A 24,102-nucleotide genomic window follows, 5' to 3' on the forward strand; every position below is an offset into this window, starting at 1 on the left:
GTCAGCTGGAGTACAACGGTCCTCAGATGCCGTCACGGCCCTCAAAAGTCTCAAGGAGCCCTTATAAGGTCTCAAAGGGCCCTCATTTGGCCTCAAAAGGCCCTCCGCTAGCGTTAACCGGACTTCAGAAGACCTTAAAGGGCCCTTATCTGGTGTCAGAGGGCCCCCAGCTAGTGTTAGAGGGTCCTCAGTTGGCGCAAAATGGCCATCAGAAGGCCTCAAACGGTCCGTAACTGGAGTCCAACCGCAACGGTCCTCAGGTGGCGTCAAGCGGCCCTCAAAAAGCCTCAAAGGCCGCTTAGAAGGCAGCAAAGGGCCCTCATATGACCCCAAAGGGTCCTCTGCTGGCGTCAAACGGACCTCAGAAGGTCTCAAAGGGCGTCAAAGGGCCCTGAGCTCGTGTCAAATATAAAAGCGCCCTTAGCTGGTGTCAGGAGGCCCCCAGTTGGTGTCAGCGTGCCCTCAGCTGGTGTCAGAGAGCCCTCAGTTGGCATCTACTGGCCATCAGAAGGCACCAAACGGTCCTCAGATGGCGTCCAACGGTCCTCAGCTGACGTTAAGAGGCCCTCAAAAAGGCCTCAAAGACCCCTCGGCTGCTGAAGAGGCCCTTAGCCTCAAAGGAAACTCAAGAGACGTTAAACGGCCCTAAAAAGGCTTGAAAGGGCCCTCTGCTGGTGGCAAAGGGCTCGCATATGACGTCAATAACAGCTTTGTCAAAAACGGACCTGAGAGACCTTGCCGGTCCCTGGTTATAAGGGACTCCTGTGTCTTGCAGTAACCTGAGTGGCCCACGTTTACTGAGGGGCCCCTGTTTATTGAAGGAGTCCCTGATTACTGGAAGGACCCCTGGTTATCAGAGGGTTCCCTGGTCACCTGGTGGGTCCCTGATCAATTGAAACCTCCCGATCATCTGAGCGCCCCCTGATTGCCTTGGTCTTGGCGTTGGCGTACAGTTTAAAGTCGTCGGCACACTGCGGCCTCCTCTTTCTCAACAAGTCCCTCTATTTCTTCTGCAGCGAGGGCGATTTCGTCAAAATACTCCTGCATCGCGAAGCCTCGTGCGCAGACGCAGTCTTCGGGGCGCTCGCTGCGCCAACTCTTGACGCCAACTGACGGGCTCCAAATGGAACAGATGGACTCCGAAACGAACATGGGAATGCCGACACATGATCCCTCCAAATTTACAGAGGAGGAGATGTCCCTGACAGCCTATTTGCAATAAGTGTCACTTTTACACTATAGACGTATGGGGAATTCGACCTTATCGACATGGTACTACGAGATCAGCTGATCTGTTTGGCATTTAAATCGTAGTAAAACTGGCATTTAAACGCTGCGAAACAACTTACGTACAACGTAGCTCCGATTTGCCGCTCTTTCTTTTTCATCCCTCCGATTTTCTTCCGATCAAGAGAAGTTTCGTACCGAGAGAAGTTTCGCAGCCACGTCCGATATAACTTACGATAGCACGGATCCCCCCAGCCTAAGGGTTCCACACACGCCTGCGATGACCCCCTAAACCAGTGGTTGAAGGCCCCCACAACGGCGCCTGCGAGGGCCCTCACCGGCGGCTGTGAATGCCCCACACCGGTGCCTAGCTGAGGGCCCAACACTGCCACCTCTGAGTGCAACCGGCACCCCTAAATGAGGTCCCGAAACCAGTGCTTCTTAAGACCATATATCGGCGGCTCTGGGGGCTCAACGCCGGAGCCGCATCGGACGGCCACTCACCGGTGACTTTTGAGGGCCCCACACCGACGACTCTGAGGGCCCCACTGGCGTCTGAGTGTACCTTGCTGGTCTCTAAGGACTCCACAGGGCTCCCGAAGGCACCGCAGACCTCTTGAGAGCCCCTTGTCGGTCTCTGAGAACCCCTGTCGGCCTGTAAAGGGTTCGAGCCAGCAGCTCTAAGGGTCCCACACCGGACTGTGACATCCCCACACTGCAGTGTCTCTGAGGGCCCACTCTCTGAGGGCCCACAACGGCAACTGTGAGGACCCTCACCGGCGCCTCTGAGGGCCCACAGCGGCACCTCTGGGGGCCCGCACCAATGCCTCTGAGAGCATCACACCGGTATCTGTGAGGGCCCACATCAGTGCCTCCAAAGGCTTCATAACCGGCGGCCCTGAGGGCCCTACACGGGTGATTTTGAGGGGCGCACCGAAGGCACCACACAATTCATTAGTCTCGCTGAGCTTCTATCCCAATCCTATACCGGCTTCTATCCCAATTCCGGCTCAACTAATTATCAGCCCCCTCCCCCCTCCATGGGTCAGCAGCGCCGCGCCGGTGTCGGGGGCCAGCGCCATCGGGGCGGCAGTCGGCCACGCGCACTCAGTGGTTAGCGCTTAGCACCGGCGGCTAGCGCACGCCCGGTGTGTTGTCGGCCGTGAGCCGCTCCAAAACGGCTGCAGTAACTGGTCGATATAAGTAGTAAGCAGATGCAGAGATGCAGGTGGATAAGGTATGTGCCCTTTCCGATCGAAGCATGTGCCCTATGCCACCTTTGGGACGCAGTAAAAAATCCTTAAAATATGCCCTGGCGGAAAAGCGCATTCGATAGCCCTATTAAAGCCCTTTCTGAGTAATTCTCTCAGATTTGACCTAACGTCAACGGTTTTGCCTGCAGGGGGCAAAAACTGCAAAAATAGCCGATTTTTTCGGAAACAGTTTTTCTGCAATAACTTTTGACCCAAGCCTTGTACGAGCTTACTTTTACCGGCATCGTGTTCCTCTCGTCAAGACGCATCGAATGAACTATAACTTGACCTTGCAAGGTCAACTTGAAAATTTGACCTCAGGTCAAGGTCATGACCTGACCGGAAAGGGTCATGTTGCATATCAGTCGATCCGTATCGTCGAGCTGAACACATCTAAGGCGTTTTCATCGCTCTAGCATGCCTCTATCAAAAGTTATTTGCGAAAAACTGTTAGATACCATTCGTGACCTAAGATGACCTCAGGGCATAAACAGGGGTCACGGACACCATTTTCATGTTCAGCGTGTCTAGACCACTTGTAATTCAGTGTTTGGGAGTGTTTATAATGTCTTTCGTCCAAAAGAGGCGCATTTCAATTTTCTCCCATTGACTTACAATGGGGAGGTCGCAAAATTGACCTGACCTTAGGTCATCGATATCAAAATTCTGAGATATACATTTTGTACATGCTATTGCTCTTAGCAATCGCTGAAAGTTTCAAAGCGATCGGTCACTCGGTGTAGCTATGACAGACATTGAAACTTTTTATGAGGTGAGGTCACTTCAAGTGACCTGGTGACCTGACCTTGAATGACCTTGGTCTGAAATTTTCACAACATGTGTAGAATTGATGTATGATAAGGTGTACCAAAAACGGCGGCGCTCCGCGCCGCCGTTTTTGAGATATTCGCGAAAAACCACAAGGGGGGGTGTTCAAACACCCCCCCAGCAGGGCGCGGGTTAACAACAGCAGCGTGTGCCATTTCCATTTGCACAATGCATAAAACGTATAAAATAACTTTTATTTGATTGGCAGTTTTCAAACCAAATTTAACCAATTTTGAATATTAACTACGACTCAGAGTTGTCAAAAGGTGCCGCTCGACTTCATTGATGTTAAACGTGATGTAAAATTTCCGAAAGTTAGACAAATTGGATGAAAATTAACTTGAAATTTAGGAAGATGCCAACGAGGTAAGCCCAGATGCCAATTTATAGTTTATTACTAGGGTTACCCGCGTGCTCCGCAACGCTAAGGGGGGATTTTTTGACCCGTGGGTTGGTCTGTGTCGATTTGGTTGGTAAATATCCATTTCGTTCGATTGCTTTTTGACGGCCAAGCATTTTGTAAGAAAACAAAAAGATACATCGCATCGAGGTGCCCGTGTCGTATTATCATGCGTTCTACTTTAGAATGATTCGAAAACTGGCGTGAAGTCTTTTGAGAGCCATCGATGAATTTCGCTAAAAATGACAATGTAATGGTTTGGAACATTTACATTTTTAAGGATACTGTTGCTAATTATGCAAAAATGAAGAGTGAATATTGGACAGAATTGAATGCTCTATCCAATGGTACCATATTCAATTGCCAAAGGTATCAGGTTATGCAGCAAACCCCGTGTGATTAATAAAGTGGCACAAAATTGACAAACACCATTTTCTCCTGTGATTTGCACCACCTTGATTTGGATCAATCAGCTTTTCAAAATTTTTATATGAGAGGCGGTACCTTTCTCTTGCAAATAGGCGTTGATTCAACTCGCTCCATTTAACGGTCACCTAAAAATAAAATTAATTCCAAAATCCCTCAAAAACCGCAATTTTTCAAATAAAAGTGCCCTCTCCGGTGCACGTGGCGCGTGCTATCCTCTGCATTGCACACCATTCAATAGCCCGTTCAATTCTGTACACGATGCTGTTTTCCCCGTGCCGGTCGGATCCCTGGTCACCAAGATATTGCACGGGAACTGGACCCGTGTCGGCCAAAATTAGCCATTTTCGCCCGATTTCGCACGCCGATTTATACATGTAAAGTCTATGACGCGAATTTGCACTTTTTGAGCACGCACCACGCGCTCCCTATCGACCCGATCGAGCTGAGACCCCTCAAAGACACGTCGCGCATCCTTGATCTATGAGTTGTGCAAATTTCACCGGGCTAGGTGCAACGGTCTGGCCTGCAGTCCACGCAAAGCACCACCAAGTCGGGACCTCGGTAACGGACAGACGCACCCTCCTCAAATAGTAATATAGACGAGACCTTTGAACATTTTGGATCTCGATTATCAACATTGTCCGCTTTGATCTTCATGGAGCTAAATTAGCTATAATTAATGTGATTCTACAAAAGGTATTTTTTCAAAATCGTATAATGAAATTGCATAGTGTCACCATTTGAATCAAGGCCCATAAAAAGGCGCCAGTTTTGACCCGAAGATTTCGTTCCCTTCAATCAACCCAGACAATTAGGCTTAAAAGATGAGACTGATCAATGTTTCATGGACCCGCTGGACCCGAGTCACGTGACGTGTCACCCGATACCCCAGCGGCCGGCGTCCCGGGCGCTCGGCCCGTAAATCGTCGGAGGCGATCCGTCTTAGGCACGAACGGTGGCAAATTTCCTCAAACGTGACCGCGGCGCGCTAGACCCTCCACTGGCATGCCCTAGTGCACAGCTCACATTAGTTATCGCACTTTTCCTCTGTCACCGCAAATCCACGACGTTGTGCGAACTGCAAATTATTTCAACTCACCCGAGAGGCAAGTATGATGAATCAGGTGGGTAATGGCTGTCTCCACGACGGGTCATCTAACGATCGAGCCTGATTTAGGCAAATTCGCACCTAATCTGCACCACATGTGCACCAAATGCGTACCACCATCGTGAAAACAGCTAATAGCAAGTCTCTAAAACCAAAGCTATTACAACCGACGGGCAAGTATACGTTTTGGCTCAAAATAACAGACAAAGGGGGATAAAAGTGAAACAGTTCGGCACGGCCAAAACGTTTAAATTGGGATGGCTATTCGGGAGCTCAGATCGGTCGCGCCAGCCGTGAAGGCATGTCATACATCATGTACGGCTGACTTATGCCAGAGTGCCACCCGTCAACCCAGAGGCTGCCCATTGTTTGCATCACGGCTGGTGCTGATTGGGATTTACCTTTACATCTATCCTACATTTGCCTCCAAGCTATAATCAATTATGTATCAAAAGGGACGCACGAGTGCATCAAAGGCTAAAGCGAATGTGATATTGGCCTAGATTGATGTTTTGACGAAAAGGAAACACAAACAATGCAGGGATATGTCATGACTAAATGTCGATGCAGTAACGTGTGTGATGTGTATGTGTGTATGATTGTAAATGTGTGCGCCCGATGTTGGATGTCTGCTTACCATTGAATGTCAGTGTGCAGGCATGACGAGGATGATCGGCTCCTCTTCGGCGGTCAGCCGACTACACTGGAGCTATGCCTGGAAACGATATTTAGTGTAATGTGTACCGTGGGTAATGAGAGGCGTGAGATGTGTTTGTGTGTGTAAGTGTATGCATGAGTGTATGTATGCGGAGCCTGATATTGTACATTCGTCTGGACATTGGGCAGGCAGGACGAATGTGACCGGCTCCTCAACGGCGGTCAGCCGACCTTGCAAAAGAAATACTTAGATGCGGTACTTGTAGTTTGATGTGTGTGTATATGGGCAGGAGTGTTTTGGGTTTGCGTGTAATGTACGAGTATTTGTGTATGTATGTGTTTGTGTGTTGGGAACGGGGTATGGGAAGAGATGTTGATGGGGCGTTTAAGTGTGCTGGCAGAGCGGCGGTTACCCGCGGCACAGTGGCCCCAACAGACATTCACGTCAGGCGTCTGCTACTGCGTGCGATGGCATAAGGCGCCGGAGGCCACCCGATGAGGTCGTGCCTTCACAGACAGATGACGGGCCCGCCGTGGAACCCCTGCGGCGTGGAGACAGCGCTTCGGCGCTGGACGACTTCGGCGGTGACCGCTCAAAGGCTAGCGAGTTCAACATCAACCGGCGCGCCATCTGAGCCGGTAAGCGCCAAGACCGGTAGGCAACGCCATCCCTTCGCCCCACGACGGTCGCCGCGGGCGCTCTGACACTGGAGAGTCCCGGCGCGGGCGCTGTCACTTCGACCAACGCACCACCGACACCGGCAGCAGCGCCGCCACGAGCTGGTCGAGTTGCGCCGCACAGCCTACTCGGTGGAGAAGGAGCGCGCCTTCTACCAGGAGCGGGCGGCCTACGTCAGCCAGTACCTGAACACGTGTTAGCAGGCAACGGCGGCCGGCCAGCGCACCAAGCGGGCGGCCGCGCCGCGCCGCTACTCGGCCGCCCGGCTCAAGGAGAAGGGCGTGCTAGGCATCGAGGGCATGCAACCGGCAGAGCTGAAGGGGTGCAGTTCGAGATCTCGCCGCAGGCAGCCGAGGGCTCGTTCCAGGCGAACGCCAAACTGCTCGGCGTGCAGCTGGAGCGGGAGGAGGTCAGCCTACAGGAGCTGCTGCAGCAGCAGTACGGCGGCGTCTCCGTCATGGCAATGTTCGGCAGGGTGAGGATCAACGTCAATCTGATCATCTACCTCCGGCAACAGCAAGTTCTACGGCAAGAACACGAAGTGAGGCGCGGCACCGGAGGGCCGGCGTGTGCCGCAACACCCGGTCGGGTCTGTGGGCCCTTCGTGCCTGTGTCACACGCCGTGACGTCAGACTCGGAGCCGCCGTCACACGCTGCCCACGGGGGTCCGAACCTCCGCCGTGGCCCCAGCGCCTTACCCCAGGTTCGTCCCACTGAAAGCCCAGGGAAGGCGCCAGAAGCACATTGCCGGGGCGGATGCCGCACGGGAACAAATCGCAAGCAAAGGCCCCAGAAGCCGAGCCGCCGACTGCCACCACACCGCCGCCACACCGCTGCCACAGCCGCGCCGGGGAAGAGCGCCGTGCGACGCTGCGTCGGACACCAAATGGGGCCCATCCAAACTGCCGGGCCAAGGTTCCGCCGGGCAGAGCCGCCGCGGAGAAGAAGTAGAGGTAGCCGCCGCGGGAACGAGAAATGAGAAGAGAAGAAGTAGAGGTAGCCGCCGCGGAGGCGCACGCAAGCCGCGGAGGCACGTGCCACGCCGCGGAGGCGCACGCATGACGCAAGCCGCGGAGGCACGTGCGACGCCGCGGAGGCGCACGCAAGCCGCGGAGGCACGTGCCACGCCGCGGAGGCGCACGCATGACGCAAGCCGCGGAGGCACGTGCGACGCCGCGGAGGCGCACGCAAGCCGCGGAGGCACGTGTAACGCTGCGGAGGCCCACGCAAGCCGCGGAGGCACGTGCCACGCCGCGGAGGCGCACGCATGACGCAAGCCGCGGAGGCACGTGCGACGCCGCGGAGGCGCACGCAAGCCGCGGAGGCACGTGTAACGCCGCGGAGGCACACGCAAGCCGCGGAGGCACGTGCCACGCCGCGGAGGCGCACGCAAGCCGCGGAGGCACGTGTGACGCCGCGGAGGCACACGCAAGCCGCGGAGGCACGTGCCACGCCGCGGAGGCGCACGCATGACGCAAGCCGCGGAGGCACGTGCGACGCCGCGGAGGCGCACGCAAGCCGCGGAGGCACGTGTAACGCCGCGGAGGCGCACGCAAAGCCGCGGAGGCAAGTGCGAAGCCGCGGAGGCGCACGGAACGCCGCGGAGGCATGTGCGACGCCGCGGAGGCGCACATGTAGCCGCGAAGCACGCACCGCGCGAAGGCGCGCCTATCGCCGTCAAAGAAAGAAGAGAAGAGAAGAGAAGAAAAGAGAAGTAGAAGTAGAAGTGGAAGTAGCCGCCGAGAAATACCGCGCAATGCTGAGGAGGCACGCGCGACACCCCGGAGGCGCGCCGCCTCGAGGGCGCACACAGCCGCGGTAGAATGGACACAAACGCCCCTCTCCCGGAAAGTAAGGGAATTTTTCCCCCCTGCCGGAGAGGGGGGTAATATGTAGGGGAGTGGGAGAGCGTCCGTATCGGTTTAGAGATGTTGAGTTATTGTTCGTTTTAGTTTAGCTACCTTGGTTTTGTTGAAATTGAACGCGTGGGATATTTAGGCAGGGGTCGGGAAGGAGGCAAGCGCGGCGGGAACCGCACGGGCACATCGGCCGCCATCTTTAGCCTCGAGGCGGCTGATGTGGGCGTGGCCTACTCGGGCCAGGGACGAGACGAAAGCAGGGGAGAGGAGATCGGGGCCCTTGGTGTCGGACTGCCGTCCGGTACGGACATCGAGCCCCCGACTGCTCTCTGCTACTGGCTCACCTGGCTCGAGGTAGGTTCCTGTCACGCAGGGATTGATGCTGGGCTCAAAGCACATCCCATAGTTAGGATAGGAGCACCGGGGTGGAGGTTCGTAGGTAGTTTCGCGCGTCGGTAACCGTTAGGGTAGTGATAGGGTAGAAACTTGCGGAAACGGAAATAATCGTCGTCTCAAATATTGACTCACGCAGTCCTTTATATCGATCGGCTTTTACAATAAATGGGTTTAGAATTGACCAGATGCATTTGGAGACGGGTTGAGTCGGAGGAGAACGGAGGTTGAGCGGAGTCTGATTCATTCGGTACTGTAGTTTAGTCATCACGGCTCAGGAGCTTAGCTCCAAACCCATGAGGGTACGCTTCCAACCGCGTGTGCCCCAAAATGGCGGAGTTATTCACCTGAACCACGATGCATAGTTAGTACAATTAGTGTAGATGACAGTGGCCCGGGTGGCAGTCGGAGTAATGGCTGGGAGACGTCCCGGCCTACCACTTGTCATGTAGAGTAACGTAGATATCCGGAGGGGAGGTAACGAAGGGCCTACAGGACCGGCCTAAGCCCCCCTCACAGTTCAACCATTAGCGTCGCCACGGGGGGGCAAGCGGGGCAGCTTGCCCCCCCCCCCCCCCCAACCTCGGACCGGGCACCCCCTGAGATCGATACAGATCCGATGAGATTTTGGAGTCGGGAAAAAATGGCGGTACCTTTCTGAGAATGCCTGTGAGGTCAGACTCGGTTGGAGCGTGCAGTTCAAACCAGAGTCTGACTCGCAGTCGCCAAAATCTTCAAGACTCCAAGTCCAGACTCGGAAATGTCAATGATGTGATTCATTACATGTTCCTAGTTCGTTCTTTATTACATTTTACAGCTAATTTTCATAAGTTTTGGAGTGCTGACACAATTTTCGTTCAAAGCGTGAAACGAAATCTTCGGGGCCTTTCTCAACTCTCGTCAAATGTCTGCGACAGGCTCAAGTACCGTACAAGTGTCGCAGGGCTCATGAGCTTGCTTTAAACAAAGGCTCCTAAGGAGCTCCACTGAGCCCTAAAGAAGCTTTTAGAGGGCCCAAACCGGCCTCTGAAAGCCCCACTGGTGTCCATGTTCTCTGAGGGCCCATACAGGGATCTTTGAGCCTTCGAACATTTCTGAGAACCTTAACTGGCCTCTGATAGTTCAGCCAAATTTTTGAGGCGACAGACTTTGCCAACCCCAAGCCGGCATCTGCGGGGTCACAGCTCACGTGTCCCTCTGAGGTCCGCAACACATGTTTATTATGTCCCTACGTAGGGTCCTTAGGGATTCGACATAGACCCTGAGGGTTCGCACTGCTATCCAAGGGCTCCAGGCTCACCCTGGGCCTAGTCTTTAGCGCCCGCCGCCCACACTGGCTTCTGAGGACCCCACCTTGGGCTCGGAAAGCCCTAAAGCACCACGTACGCGTAAATATTTGAGGTGACCCACGTCGATCTCCGGGATCCTAAGCAGGCTTCTGAGAGTCAGCACCGACCCTGAGTGGCCTGAAATGGCCTGGAAGTCACAAACCTATCTCTAAGGGATCCCTTGCCGCTATGCCGTGCGTAACTTTTGGTTCTGTTTAACAGTTTTTGTTCACGTTTGCAGCGCTTCCCTTCACACGAAAAACGAGAAACTTTTGTTCACACTCGAGTGAACAAAACACTTCCTCTCACTGGAGCAAAGATGAATTACTTCCGATTCACACTTCACACATTCACTCTCCGCCGAATGCCCAACTTAGCTACGATCGGCGGCTGGGATAAGTCCTATGCATTTCACGTAAAACCTCTGCATGCATGCGTGAATGGAGGTTTTAGCAGGGTGATCCGATCAAATGGAGCGTTTTTCACCTCTAAATCGGTAGGTAATGATCATGAGCGTCGAGCGTCTGCACAGGGGCCCTCTGCAGTGCGTCGGCAATCGCAGCCACTATAATTCTACCAGTCGTTTTGTTATGAAATTTCAAAATTTCGAATTTTTCTTTAAAAAATTACATGTCATAGCTAGAAGGAAACCTTTGTCACCATGGGATTCCTCGCACCATTGCGCGTCGAATGATATGTAAAACGAGTGATTTAAGACTGGGGAAAGGCAAGTTTTGACACAAAAGTTGATTTTGCCCCCCCAACCGAAAATCTCTGGCGACGCCTATGGACTTCAAACAATAAATGCACTGCAATAGAATGTATTCATGGTCCCATCCCCAACAAGCAACAAATCTGCCCATGTGTTTCAACTGTCATTCCTGACACAGGCCTTTCACCTAGCAGGTTCCACTATGAACTTCCACAAAGGCGTATTCACAAAGATCGCGATTCAATACCGATGCTGGCTAGTTTTGAAAGTCAGCGGGTATTTAGCTGGAAAATATGACTTGATGCGCCTGTCAGAATATTTGACTTATATCATTGAATAAAGCATAACGATATACATAACAATTAACAGAATATACCAATCACTTTAATGACCGTTGGCGCCATAACAAGCACATAATGTGACCTTAAATGATTTGATGCATTGGCAAAAGACACCCTAGGGAGTGATTGGAGAACAACTGAAATTACCCTGTATAAATTTTAGCAAGTAGTTAAAAAATATAATGATAGCACACACTAGGCCAAGATACCTTGGATGGGATATAAAACATATACCTAAATATACCATCTCCACCTTCACATTCCTCGAAAGGGAGTTGTGCGCTATGCAGTTAAATGCAATTTGCCGTAACCCTGTACCGAATAAAGGTGAACGAGCGCCAATAGCCGATAGGCGTTTTTCCTTGTAGGTAATTTAACGACACTCTCACACACTGAACTCCAATACTACGAGCCACCAGCCATCCCACACAGCCGAACACAGTGAGATCAGATGTGACTCACCGTCAACTTTGGCCAAATACTGAGCGACAAAAAGACGGCATAAGATACCCGCCTTTGATCGTATCACGTCTCTCACAGTATCCACTCTTCACGGTGATATTGGGCAGTCAGCTCACCTTTGTCGAGCGACCACCCGCATCCAGCCGGCTACTCCTGTTTCTCCCGTTTGGACTGTGCTGTCTGACGGATGTAGACGGCCACTCCCAGCGCGATGGCGGCGCACGCGGCGGCCACCAGGCCCGGTCCTCGATCACTGACCAGCTGCTGCGCGGCACCAGCGGCCAGCGGCGCCGCCAGCCGCGCCACGGAGGCGATGTTCTGACCCGCGCCCATTACCAGGCCATGGTGCGCCGCCGGCGTGCGGTCCAGGGTCAGAGCCGTGCCGCACGCGCGCAGTGAGGACGTGCAGGCGCAGAGCGGTATCAGCGCCAGGGCTAGCCAGGTGATACTCGGCGCCAGGCTGGCTGCAGTCAGAGCCGCCGTGAACACAGCCGAGGTGAGCGCCAGTTCCGTCAGACGGTCCCCGCAGAACCGCTCTATAGGACCGGTGAGGAAGCCGGCACCGGCGCTCACCACTCCCTGCATCGACATGAGGTAGCCGAACTGCACGGGCGTCATACCGAACAGCCGGGCGGCCGTCGAAGGCATGTTGGCGCGGAACAGGAGCACGGAGAAGGCGTAGAAGAAGCGCACCACCATCAGGTCGCCGATACGCAGCCAGTCGACATCGGTGAATGAGGTGAGGGACTCACCGACGGCGGCGGCGGCGGCGTGGTGCTGCGCGCGCGGTCCATCACGTACCAGCAGACACGACAGCACTGGCGGGGGAGAGGACAGATGGCGTCACAAGGGGGTTGAGCGGGTCACATGGGCGGGTCAAGCAAGGTCAGCCGTCAGGTGTGGGTCAGGTAGTGACTTTCAAGATCTGCTGAGGCTAGACGGAGACAAAGAGGCGCAGATTACGACTAAACAAAACGAAGGCTGGCCAGATCAAGCACATGGGACGCTTGAATACTGTGAGATGAAAATGAGCGGCGAATGCCCAATGATGCGACGCCTAGGAAGCTGACCAACACCGCTAGGACATGAAAATGCGTCGCAAAAACACTTAAACATAGTTACTTAAAACAGCTCATACACCTCACTTCCCGTAGCTCACCGAACATGGTTGCAAACAGTCCGGCGCAGATGAGGGTGACGAGCCTGAAGCCGTCGTCCATGCCGGCCAGGTGGCCGCCGATCGGCGGGCCCACGATGAAGCCCATGCTGGAGATGGCGTTGAACCACCCGATGACGCGCTGCCGCTCCGAGGGCGGCTCCAGATCGACCAGCAGCATCCGACACATGGTCTGCGTGTGCTTGAACGAGCCTGGGCGGGAGGTGGCACATGGTTAGGAGAGGTTACACTGATATAGCGTTTGTGTATGGTTGAACGAACCTGAGTGGAAGGTGGGGAGGTTAGACACGCTGACACATGGTCTACCTGTGTTTTACCTAGCCTGATAGGGAGATGGGGGAGGGGGTAAATCGATAGTCGGAGAAACATAAAGAAGAAAAACGTCCAGATATCTATAATCAGGCGTAACAGGTCAATCAACTTCTAATAGTTTATTTTATGACTTATCCTCATCAACGGTTTGAATGAGACAGTTTGCTCGATAAATTTCAATAAATGTCGCTTTCTATAAAAAGCAGCAAACAAACAAGTGAAATAAGCTAAAAAGCCGCAAAAAAATAGAAGGGACCAAGCATTTCTGACACTGAGTATTTCTGAAATTATTTCAGCCGATTTAGGCAAAAACGAACTGAGACTATCGTAAATTTTTGTGAGCATAGACATTAACGGCACCCATGGTAGGGGAGTCGTTAGATGGCACCAGTAGTAACCGTACGATAGGCAAACGCTTTAGTTCAGAAAGCCACGGTACCGCTGACAGAGGCAGTATCAGTCTCACCTGCTAAAACCCGCGATATGACCAGCAGCAGGATGGTCTCAGAGAAGGCTAGCGTCAGGTAGCTGACCGTACACGCCAGCAGCGAGATGATGAGCACACGAGCCCGGCCATACTGGTCGCTGAAGCTTCCCTGCAGTGTGTTGAGAAGTGGGACAGTTAGAGGCAACACCCGATAGGGGCATGACAGTCGACGACACAACATAGCAGTGCTACTGCAAGCTAGAAGAGGTCACGACACGTCGGTGTACGAGTACATAATAGTCAGTAGGAAAAAATGTCTGAATGAGAAGCCATCCAAGATCATAACAAATTACCGACGATCCAATCATTGCTCAACAAAATAGTTAGCGTGTTATTCCCTTCCACAATATTCAATTCCCGTTACTCACGCAGATGGGACTAGAGATGAGCTGCAGGCCACCGTACACGGACCCCACCAGGCCGTTCATCATCGGCGAGGCGCCCAGCTGCTCCCCGTGCGAGAGCAGCAGCGGCAGGATCAGACTGATGGCAAACAGGTCCTGCGGGACGGCGGGCTGTCAGCTAGGAAGTTAAGAACATCTGCCACGTGCAATTTTCAAATATAAAAGAAGGCCAATTGAGATCAATTAAGCCACTTTTTACCAGGTAAAAATTTATATTTCCAATGATAACCAAAGGTTGATTTCTGCGACTTATCGACTGAGGCCTAATATTCGACTTACCATTCCACTATTCAGTATTCTTGAACTAAAGGGGCTAGAAGGAAGAAGTTTTTTTTAGCTTTCACGTAACTGACAGATCGGACCTAGATCAACCGTTTGACCAACATAGGCTAAGAAAAGTACCTTAAAAGGTCGAAGTTAGCAGGTGTCGCTTTTTACTATAGCGTTTTCGTTTTCTCGTTTTCTATCTATGATTCTCGTTTTTACCATCATCGCATTTCCTTCAACTGGACACACTGAATGGACACACTGAAATCAATATCGATTCGATCAACATGTATCATTGCTCTGTGGTCCTGAGGATCAATACATACGAACCGTTGGCCTGAAGTCAAATCTGAGAAGCTAAGAACCTGTTCCAGAAACATCTTATACGAGCATTTCAAGATTGTTCCTCAATATGGTCGGCCTCTCACTTTGTTTTACCTACGAGGCGATTCGTCCCAACGAAAACGTCCAAATCGGTAACATTTTACGTACGATGGTGTCAGGGTACCCGACATTTGTCCTGAGCAAGACTCTGTGCTTCCTAAATTATGTTGTATGATCTTCGAACGTCGCTTACCGCTTGTCGCTTACGCGGCTCAGGAACCCCGTTACAGAGCACGCGACAATGCACCCCGCTACCGTCTCGATGTGTTACGATCGGGGCACCTGGGTAACGCTACGCCAATACAGTACCGGCTAGGCAGTTAGTAGGTACAGATAAATCTGTCTTTGTAGGTATCTATGATTTTCTTATGAATAAAGAAAAAATTATTTCTACATCAGAGTAAGCCATTCAAAAGATACCAGCTGGAAATAATCTGCCTCACCTTTTCCAAACAAATAACCATTCTTTTTTAGTTAATTTCATTCCAAACGCATACCTAAATGAGTCAAAACAGTTCACGATCACACATGGCAGTGGTTCATCTTATGGGTAACATAAGTAGGTACTATCTAGGTATTCAAGCACACTACATATTTTACTTACCATGAAGCCCAGAGTGTAGATGCACACAATGCAAGACATTGGTGGCATGGGGATGTCTCCTTTCTGCAAAACAGACACATGCTACAATTAACTATGTCTCTATAATAAGCAGAAGGGGAGAAAGATCATTCAATCTTTAGATGACAAGAAGACAAGTAAGTTGCCTATCCAACATCTCAGGAAATACCTTTGCAACTACCTGGCTATATACTATGGCTGGCTATAACAATGATCATTGCCATAATCTTTCCACCAAAAGTAGTCAAATGTTCAATGCCAGCAGTCATACAACACAACACTAGCACAAAGATAAGTGATAAGCAAGACTTTTGTATTGTTGCTTTATCTAGATTGTACACACATATTATGCTATGAAACCTACACCACTTGCTGCTTGACAAGTAAACAATACCAATCATTACCTATGCTCATAAATTATTTCAAAGTAACTCACCTTTGTGTGTTACTCACCTTTTCTTTTGTCTTTGATGAATCAGCCATGTCTGTTTGATTCTATGACAGCCTGCAGTAGTTCCAATACACCTGCTGAAGAGTGTGGTTACAGAGCCAATGTCAGTAAGTGAGTAACAAGTGCTGAAACCAAAACATTGTCATTTTCACAATATCAGTTGTATGAATTGAGACTTTTAATGCTTTGGTGGGAAAGAACACTTGAGAAAAATTACACAGCAGTTTCACATGCTTAATAGGATTATCAACTCTAAGTCAGGTCTACTGCATGTGAAGATTAACTACTTTTGAGAGGTTAATAAGGAATGGAGATGCAATACTGCTGGATTTTGTAAGATATATTCATCAAGCTACCACCAGGGGATGTGGATAAGCCAAATGACAATATTCTGGTGCCTGGTGGCAAAGTGCATGAGCTTCACAAATCTGTCATGCAAAGGCAACAATGATATTTTTTGAATTACTGTATGCCTGGCCTATTCAAATACATTAGCCAGAGGGGTGTGGTAATAACTGGTGTAAGCAAATTGACCACGGTCAAAAATGCATTACCAGAATGCACTTAAGCCAACATTTTGGGATGGTCTCGTTCCTAAGTCGGCTAAGAGCTTCGGTCCAGCAGAAAATAAATTTATTGTTGGCATACAGTAAAATACATACCAAACTCGGCCGGTGATAAATTTTCAAGACCTCAGTCCTTACTGATTTTTGAACTCGGCCTTCGGCCTCGTTCAAAAATTCAGTAAGGACCTCGGTCTTGAAAATTTATTTACACCGGCCTCGTTCAGTATTATATATGACCTCTGGCCTGACATAATGGCCTCTGACCTTGACATTTCTAATGTAATCCTTTTTGTCTTTGCATGGAAGAATTGAGCTGTCTCTTCTCTCTGCACTGTAGCTGAATTACAGCTCCATGTCACTTGTCAGAGGCTTTGTCCATTCACCACTTTTTCAGCAGGCTGCCAGCTTGCTGGAGTTTTTGGCCTCTGATTGAACAAATTTAGGTACCTGGTGTGTGGTTCACCAAGGAAAAGGCGAGAAACTTAAGCAATGAATTTTCATATATCAGAAGACTGGTAGCATAATTAGATGTATAAAAAATAACACTGAACTGTGCTAGGGCCAGAGGTATTTATTTACTTTAAGACCGACAGCCTTTCCTTTTCAAGCAAACCTCATGTTATAGTAAAAAGCATATCACCCCACAATTTCTGATTTCATATCTGATAGTTATTCATGCCAAAAACAAGTCTAAACTCTAAATGCTCCAATATAATATTTGCTGTCGCCGCTGAGCGCCATACCCCTCCACCGACTGTGTATTGCACCAACCATGCACTACGTGACTGCACTCCAAAAACAAGTGAATACATATTTCAGATACTATTCATGTGAAGAAAGTAACGTCAAATTGCTTGTTGTGAAGCAGCGCAGTGCCGAAGGCAATGCTTTAGGAGATTGCAGGCAATGGTAAATCAAATATTTTTTAAGTTCAAGTTGAGTGGTTGTACAACCGCCTCTCCCTGGTTGCAAAAAACAAGCATGACGCCTGCTTTACAACTTGAAGTTTGAACTACCCGTAATTTAGACATTTTATGACTAAATTACACGATCAGCGATTCTCACCATATATCTTTTCAGAAATAATAGGGCTGAAGCATTACGGATTTACCTAAGTGGCCGCCGACCCTGCACAGCAATAATGTTTCTCATACCTACCAGTTGGCGCTCACACTCCTTGACGTTAAAAACCTCTTCGGTGATTCGGTGTATTTAGGGCCTTGGGTGATTCAACATGAGCCATAGAAAATGACGTTTTCTTTCAAAATTTTCTCGTTCATTGGTGTATTTGAGACTGCTTCGGAAAGGTTCCGAGCCTTTCCTGCAAGTGATCACAAATAGTTTGTCTTTAATGCGTCAGACATGTCGAAAATAGATCTTGATGTGCGACGGACAGAGCTGCTAAAAATAATATGTATTCATTTGGTACTTCAAGTGCTATACGGAAACATGTTGTTTACACCGGCTCGAACTCTTGCAATGCCAATAACCAAGTCAGATAACGGATAAAAATGCTGAATTAGTTTAGTCGCATGCTGGACAGATGTCTATTTTGATTGTGATTTGTGGCACGATGGATACGATGGAACATTGGTGCGTACTGCGTATGGCAGACCAACTGCTCGGTTCTCACGCCTCATCATTTGACTCTTCTGGTTAATGTGAGAGAGGAGAGTCCACAGGGGCGCGGGAACTACTTCAAGACTTGGGAGGCACACCATGAGAGATCAACCTAGGGTACCCCCAAATTTAGTTCTCTCGTCGGTTTTAGGCCACTTGTTTTTCATCCTTTGGCTTTTTCAACCAAAAAGAAAACATTGGCAAAAAAAGTGCGCGGTATTCCGTCTCAAAGTTGTGGGGGCACCGGCCCTAGAGTTGGGGGGGGGGGGGCAAGCTGCCCCCACTGCCCCCCCCCCCCCCGGTTCCCGCGCCCATGAGTCCAAGCCGGTCTGGGGGCCGCGTGCATTACCCGTGTTTCATACAATAGTACACGCTCGAGAGCTCCTTCCCTATCGGCCTAAAGGGCCTCACCCTGTCCGAGAGCTTCAAGTTGGCGCCCCAACCCAGCAAACATGCCCACATGGTTCCCATATGGGGCCCACATGGGCCCCCCACGTCTTCCATATGGGCCCCACATGGGAATGGCAGTGGGTGACACGTGGGACCCATATGGGCCAGCCCACGTAGGCCCCATATGGGACCCACGCGGCACCCACATGGAACCCATATGGGCCAGCCTACATTGACCCCATATGGCATCATGTATGAATTTGAATTTTGATATACCTACTTGGAGTCCAAAATACACATGAACAACAGCCACCTTTTTTGCTTTTATGCACTTGGAGTAACTTAAATGGGGCAAACATGGGTGATCCATATGGGACCCACATGGGATGCCCATCTCCAGCCCACATGCCTTTGGCCCACCTGGCCCATTTTTATCCCATATGGGGCCCATATGGGTAGCCCATCTGTAGCCCATGTCCCACGTGGGCCCATCTGGCCCATGTTCACCCGATATGGGACCCATGTGGGCATGTTTGCTGGGAATGTAAGTGGGGCTTACTTCAGCCTCCGATGACCTAGTGACCTAGCTTCATCCACTTGGCGCCAGCTGGGCAAAACGATATGGAGTGCGTCGCACAAGTTTTCCATTTGTTTGTATTCTTTTCTTTTGAACGTTCTCTGTCGCATCGCGTCGACGTCACTAATCGCTATTCATTATGATTCCGAAGATTAGTAGGTATACGTTTAGTTTTTATTGGCAGAACGCCGCTTGGACAAACGTGGCTTCATTGCAGGGCATCTAGTTCCATCACCTCATTGCCCTGCTCCACTGCCTCATGCGAAGCATACACACTGAACGTGCTTTGGTTGTGGTGACGCTAATTTTTTCAATGTGCCCATGATGGTATCTGGTAAGAGACAGAGTTACCACGATCAATGATCCCACACAACACATGAAACGACAAACAATGACAAAACGAGATACAATGCACACTCTTCGCATTATGTAAATAATAATATCCCATCCCATGGGCAGCACTGGTGCCCGAACGAATTACACGTGTCACATACCATGCATACCATACATCACATGCACCAAACTGGTCACGACCTCAGTATAGTTACCCAGCCTGACCCCCCCCCCCCCAGATTCAACTTCGCACCCGACACTCTTACACCCCGCCTCACTCCTCGCGTCCGTCTCACATCCGCACCCCTCCGAAGGCATATTCGACGCGCTGCTGCGGCTCGACAAAGGCCAGCCAGTCGGAGGCGTGGGTGGGGAGCAGACCCATCGAGTGGCACTTGTACAGCGCCAGCGCGATACCGGCCAGGATGCCGATCAAGTAGACAAGTCGCTGCAGAATGGCGTGGTCGCCCTCGATCATCTTGAATGTCTGCTGGATCGAGAAGAGCGCCTTCACGGTGCGCAGCAGCATCATGCCGATCATCATGATCGGGAAGATGGAGATGGAGTCGCCGGCCATGTACATGATGAACAAGTTCATCGGGATCTGCCGAAAAAAAATGGACAGACGTCACCGAAATACATTGTGGGAATGTAGGTGCACCTACCTCAAACAATTTGAAACAAAATTGCTTTTGCGTGTACGCGACAGGATCTGGTATACAGCAGAAAAATAAAAATTGTATGCAAGAACATTGAATCTCTTAATTTGCACTATCTACAAGGTTGATGAATGACATAATACAATCCAGCTCATGTTTTGAGCAATGTTTGACAAAATGCCCTTTGTGAATAATAAATCAAATGGGTATGAATTCATCTACACCATCCTTTCATAATGGTAAAAATATAAGCCTCATTTGAAAACTAGTAATTTTAGTGATATTGTAAATGAGATATCAATAAGGTAGGTAACTGAAAGCTGTCCTTTCATCAGACAGGTAGCACCTTTTCTAACTCTGCTTTGCATTGATAGATGCCATATCCATACTATAAGACTCTTAAAACATATGCATGCTAAATTTTTAAGTCTGTGTACATCAAACATGAGTGCTGCTCAGCAACCACTGTCACTATATCGACAATTGACATGGTTAACACAAAGGCATGGGCAGCCAGGACAATGAGGGTGACTGGATTGCATACACATTTGGGTATTAGTAGAGCAGACGTCACACGAAGGTTGTCCAACCAAGGAGAGGCGCTATGCCTGGAGGTACTTCTTTCTAACAAAACCTAAACAAACCTAACCTAACCTGACCTAGCCTAACCTACAGCCTACAACCTACAACCTACAACCTATAAACCTACAAACCTACCCTACAACCTACAGCGCCTCTCCTTGGTTGGAAAACCTTTGTGTGATGTCTGCTCTACTAATGCCCACATTTGTAGTTGAGGTACGAGGACTGTAATGCCCAAGAATGGTAGGCCAAGTATCATGAGCAAAGTAGTTTCAAAAAATGGAAAACACAATTGTGCTGATGTAAATGCTCCTTAACAGCCGCCTGGAAATTGGAACAAGGTACTTATCCAATGACACCGACACTGAATGTCGAAGAGCAGAGCTCACAACATCAATGCTGACAAAGAATTTGCAAGTTAATAAGTTCAGGCTCGGGGCTCTGTACCTGTTTCAGAGGAGAGAGCGCAAGATCCCATGCTCTTTTTATCACAAGACTAGCATCATTTGCCTTGTTCACTTCTGATGACTGGTTCACAGACAGGCTGTAGCCTGGAGGAGCTGGCAAATCTGAATTCCTTCCTTTTACAGTAAAATCCAGCGCCCAGCGAGAACCTTTGTTGGCCACAGCCTTAGACATCGTAAATGAACAAATATTAATATATCTTAAATATGAATTTTAGCAATTGTTCCTTATAAATTGTGCAAAATTGGGACCAAAATTGCTTGCGAAATTGAAATGTATCATGCAAAATGGGACACGCCTAAGAGCTGGACTTTTTGATGACGTCTTCGGGTGACGTCATGTCGTGTGTGACGTTTCGTGAGCAGGTAAGGAAAAGTCACCACCGCTGGCGAACATTTGGTGCGGTAAATGGCAAACACAAATGCTGCGCAGAAAAGACAAATGTGTAACTTCAGACAAATTCGTTCGGACGACAATGTCAAGGCGAATCAAGAAGTTCTTCATGCGATTGTTAGTTATCTGTCGTGCTATTTTAGTATGATTGTTATTAGCAGTTGATTTGTGAAATGTATTATCAAAATCAATGTTTATTGAACGCAGATTCAGTTTATTTTCAGATGTACCTAGGTACCCTTACACTTCACTCATCTCAAGCTGTTCAAACACCCTTGACAAAGTCGGTTAAGATGAAACGTTGGGTATAATTTATACTGTGTTTTCTCTGCATTATTAACATATTCATCATATATACAATATAAGGGCCACATGCTTTTTACAGGGAGACATGTCAGACAGCCCAGTAGGATGAGGCTTCGTCAAGCGTCATTTTTAGCAAAGCTTTTCTTGCTTAAAATCCAGTCTGCAAAACATGGCAGGGCTTACACTTTGGCTTACACTTGACTCCCAGCTGTTGTGTCTTTGCTATGCGATGTTAAACATATAAAACATCTTACTATTCATGTATGCGCCATGACTCATGTAATCTTTTCACAGCCAAGACGCTCCTAAGGTACCTACTGGGAATGTGGGGAGTGCAGCAGCATCAGTGCAGCACCGATGGTCGGATGCGACGGCTGCGATAAATGGTACCACTTCCGATGTGTGGGGCTGACTAAGGAGTCAGGTAAGCGCAAATGTTTTCTGTCTCAGTATTTTTATTGCAGCTATAGTGATCAATGAAATGTTTTCCGCACTGTTCAGCCAAACATGTATTTCAAACAATCTGCTTCCCAACCAAGGGCGTCGCCACAGGGTGGGGGGACGGAGGGGATCTCGTCCCCTCCACTTTTTAAAATTTTAGCATTACGCCTATGGCGTTGCATGGAAAGAATCGACTTGAAATGGTCCTCGTCCCCTCCAAAATGGTCAATGTCCCCTCCAGTCGTCGCAACGTGGCGTCGCCCCTGTTCCCAACTACACAAATTTAGTCAAACAATGTGCCAATATGGAATTTTCAGGTTCAGTTGAATGAAATAGGAACAATGATAATTGTAGATTACGTATACCTGCAAGAGAGGAAAACAGAATGCATTGTATTGCTTGTCCTTCACCAATACTGTTATTTTTCCATTTCTAGAAACACCGACATGGCGATGCAGGTGGTACTGCCTGCTGAGGCCGCGGTCTCCGGAATCGCCTGCAGACGAAGTCACCTGGCGTCCATCTGCACATCACTTGCAGCAGTGAGGCCTGCTGACAGCGTCTGGCAGTGTCGGCAACGTGCCAGCCAGCTATCTGGAGTCCTGCTCACCGCAGGTCGCCGACAGGAGGGGCGACGCATCGTCTCCGAGGTCGCCTCAGCAGCAGTGAGACCCCACTGGCCGTCTTCTTAGGCTTCAACTAGATTGCGAACAACCTATGCTGAGACAACGCCCATGACGTGTGATCCGGTACCGCTACCGCACTGCGTGCCTGTGCCCGCCGTGAGCCGCTAGTGCATGGGTTCGACCATGAGAATATGTGTTTATGTTGCTTTTACTATTGTTTATACGTTGAAGTGACGAATTGTTTATTTTTCGCAAGCCTCCGCTGTCCGGTTGCCTGCAGCTCCATGCAACGCCAGCTGTACTGTTGTTTTAATGTTGTCTCTCCGCTCAGCTGTACTGTTGCCTCTCCGCTCATAACAACCTATGCTGAGACAACGCCCATGACGTGTGATCCGGTACCGCTACCGCACTGCGTGCCTGTGCCCGCCGTGAGCCGCTAGTGCATGGGTTCGACCATGAGAATATGTGTTTATGTTGCTTTTACTATTGTTTATACGTTGAAGTGACGAATTGTTTATTTTTCGCAAGCCTCCGCTGTCCGGTTGCCTGCAGCTCCATGCAACGCCAGCTGTACTGTTGTTTTAATGTTGTCTCTCCGCTCAGCTGTACTGTTGCCTCTCCGCTCATATATGACACCCTCTATATGAATGGCACTACTGATTGTCACACCCACTGTCCGTATTGTCCGTAGTGGTGTCTACGCCCATGTTAATACAGCGTGCAGAATCCAGATTCTATTGAGGAGAGTTGAGCCAAGTCACCATAGGCTCGGGAAGAGAGCAACGTGGAGGCCCACTGCCCCTTCCCCGGCCCCCACTGGGGGCGCCATCCACTCCAACTTTTGACTGGATGTCAAGAGCGTCGCCACGAGGGGAACGAGTCGCCGGCCAGCCAAGGTAGCCAACGGCGTGTGAAGGTTGCCTGACCTCGAGGAAACTGAGATGGCACCAACGGAGGTTTTGTTAAGTAGGCGACCAAAATTCGAGCGGCAACAGCCTGGGCACCTTCACAGATAGCAGCGCCGCGTATCAGGGCGCCTTCGACGTTGAGCTGGGCGCCGATCATCAGGACGCCGGGGGAATATGACCCAATATCCCCCGTAAATATGTGCCTCGGAAGGGAGACCCAACCATAAAACTGAAAGCTCGCCGTATTTTATCCACTATTTTTCGAGCAGGTCCATAGATTTCCGTCCTCAAAAGTGCGGGGATATTCCCCAGTGTTTGAGTTGGATGGGACTATAGTGGCGTTTACACCGACAGGAGATTCCCATTGCCGGCTGTGGGAAACTACTGTCGGTGTAAACGCCATTCATATTTCCTGCGTCACCCCTGTGGGGACGCCCTTACTCCATGGTGCCGAGC

The 24,102-nt window shown here is 50.1% G+C and overlaps 2 protein-coding genes across 5 annotated transcripts; both read right to left on the reverse strand.

Annotated features, from left to right (window-relative positions):
• Positions 1-10,966: 10,966 nt before the first annotated feature.
• On the reverse strand, positions 10,967-17,690 carry LOC122377048 (major facilitator superfamily domain-containing protein 9-like). 4 transcript variants are annotated; one of them, XM_043357020.1, is made up of 7 exons: positions 17,505-17,690; positions 15,783-15,857; positions 15,312-15,374; positions 14,021-14,152; positions 13,632-13,761; positions 12,836-13,045; positions 10,967-12,494 (listed from the first exon to the last, which is right to left on the reverse strand). In XM_043357020.1, exons 2-7 carry the CDS (start codon positions 15,810-15,812, stop codon positions 11,824-11,826), a joined length of 1,236 nt encoding a protein of 411 aa, XP_043212955.1. In that variant the 5' UTR covers positions 15,813-15,857; positions 17,505-17,690; the 3' UTR covers positions 10,967-11,823. The 4 variants fall into 4 exon arrangements, with proteins under 4 accessions (XP_043212955.1, XP_043212961.1, XP_043212948.1 ...); XM_043357026.1 differs by having other exon boundaries at positions 17,501-17,679; XM_043357013.1 differs by having other exon boundaries at positions 17,458-17,641.
• A 1,293-nt stretch (positions 17,691-18,983) lies between these two features.
• LOC122377081 (ER membrane protein complex subunit 4-like) lies at positions 18,984-21,324 on the reverse strand. The gene is made up of 2 exons (XM_043357035.1): positions 20,955-21,324; positions 18,984-19,870 (listed from the first exon to the last, which is right to left on the reverse strand). The coding sequence occupies exons 1-2, from the start codon at positions 21,144-21,146 to the stop codon at positions 19,559-19,561; spliced, it is 504 nt and encodes a 167-aa protein (XP_043212970.1). The 5' UTR covers positions 21,147-21,324; the 3' UTR covers positions 18,984-19,558.
• Between the last annotated feature and the right edge of the window lie 2,778 nt (positions 21,325-24,102).

This window comes from Amphibalanus amphitrite, unplaced genomic scaffold (assembly GCF_019059575.1).
Source record: "Amphibalanus amphitrite isolate SeventyFive unplaced genomic scaffold, NRLGWU_Aamphi_draft 000043F_arrow, whole genome shotgun sequence".
Lineage (NCBI taxonomy): Eukaryota > Metazoa > Arthropoda > Thecostraca > Balanomorpha > Balanidae > Amphibalanus > Amphibalanus amphitrite.

Excerpts from the sequence above, each read along its gene's own strand:
- LOC122377048 (XM_043357020.1), bottom strand. The coding sequence starts at position 15,812 with ATGGCTGATTCATCAAAGACAAAAGAAAAG. Across the intron at positions 13,762-14,020 it reads TCATCTCTAGTCCCATCTGC|GGAAGCTTCAGCGACCAGTA; the intron begins GTGAGTAACGGG and ends AACACACTGCAG. Across the intron at positions 13,046-13,631 it reads CATATCGCGGGTTTTAGCAG|GCTCGTTCAAGCACACGCAG; the intron begins GTGAGACTGATA and ends CCTCCCGCCCAG.
- LOC122377081 (XM_043357035.1), bottom strand. The coding sequence starts at position 21,146 with ATGTCTAAGGCTGTGGCCAACAAAGGTTCTCGCTGGGCGCTGGATTTT. Across the intron at positions 19,871-20,954 it reads CGCTCTCTCCTCTGAAACAG|ATCCCGATGAACTTGTTCAT; the intron begins GTACAGAGCCCC and ends TTTTTTCGGCAG.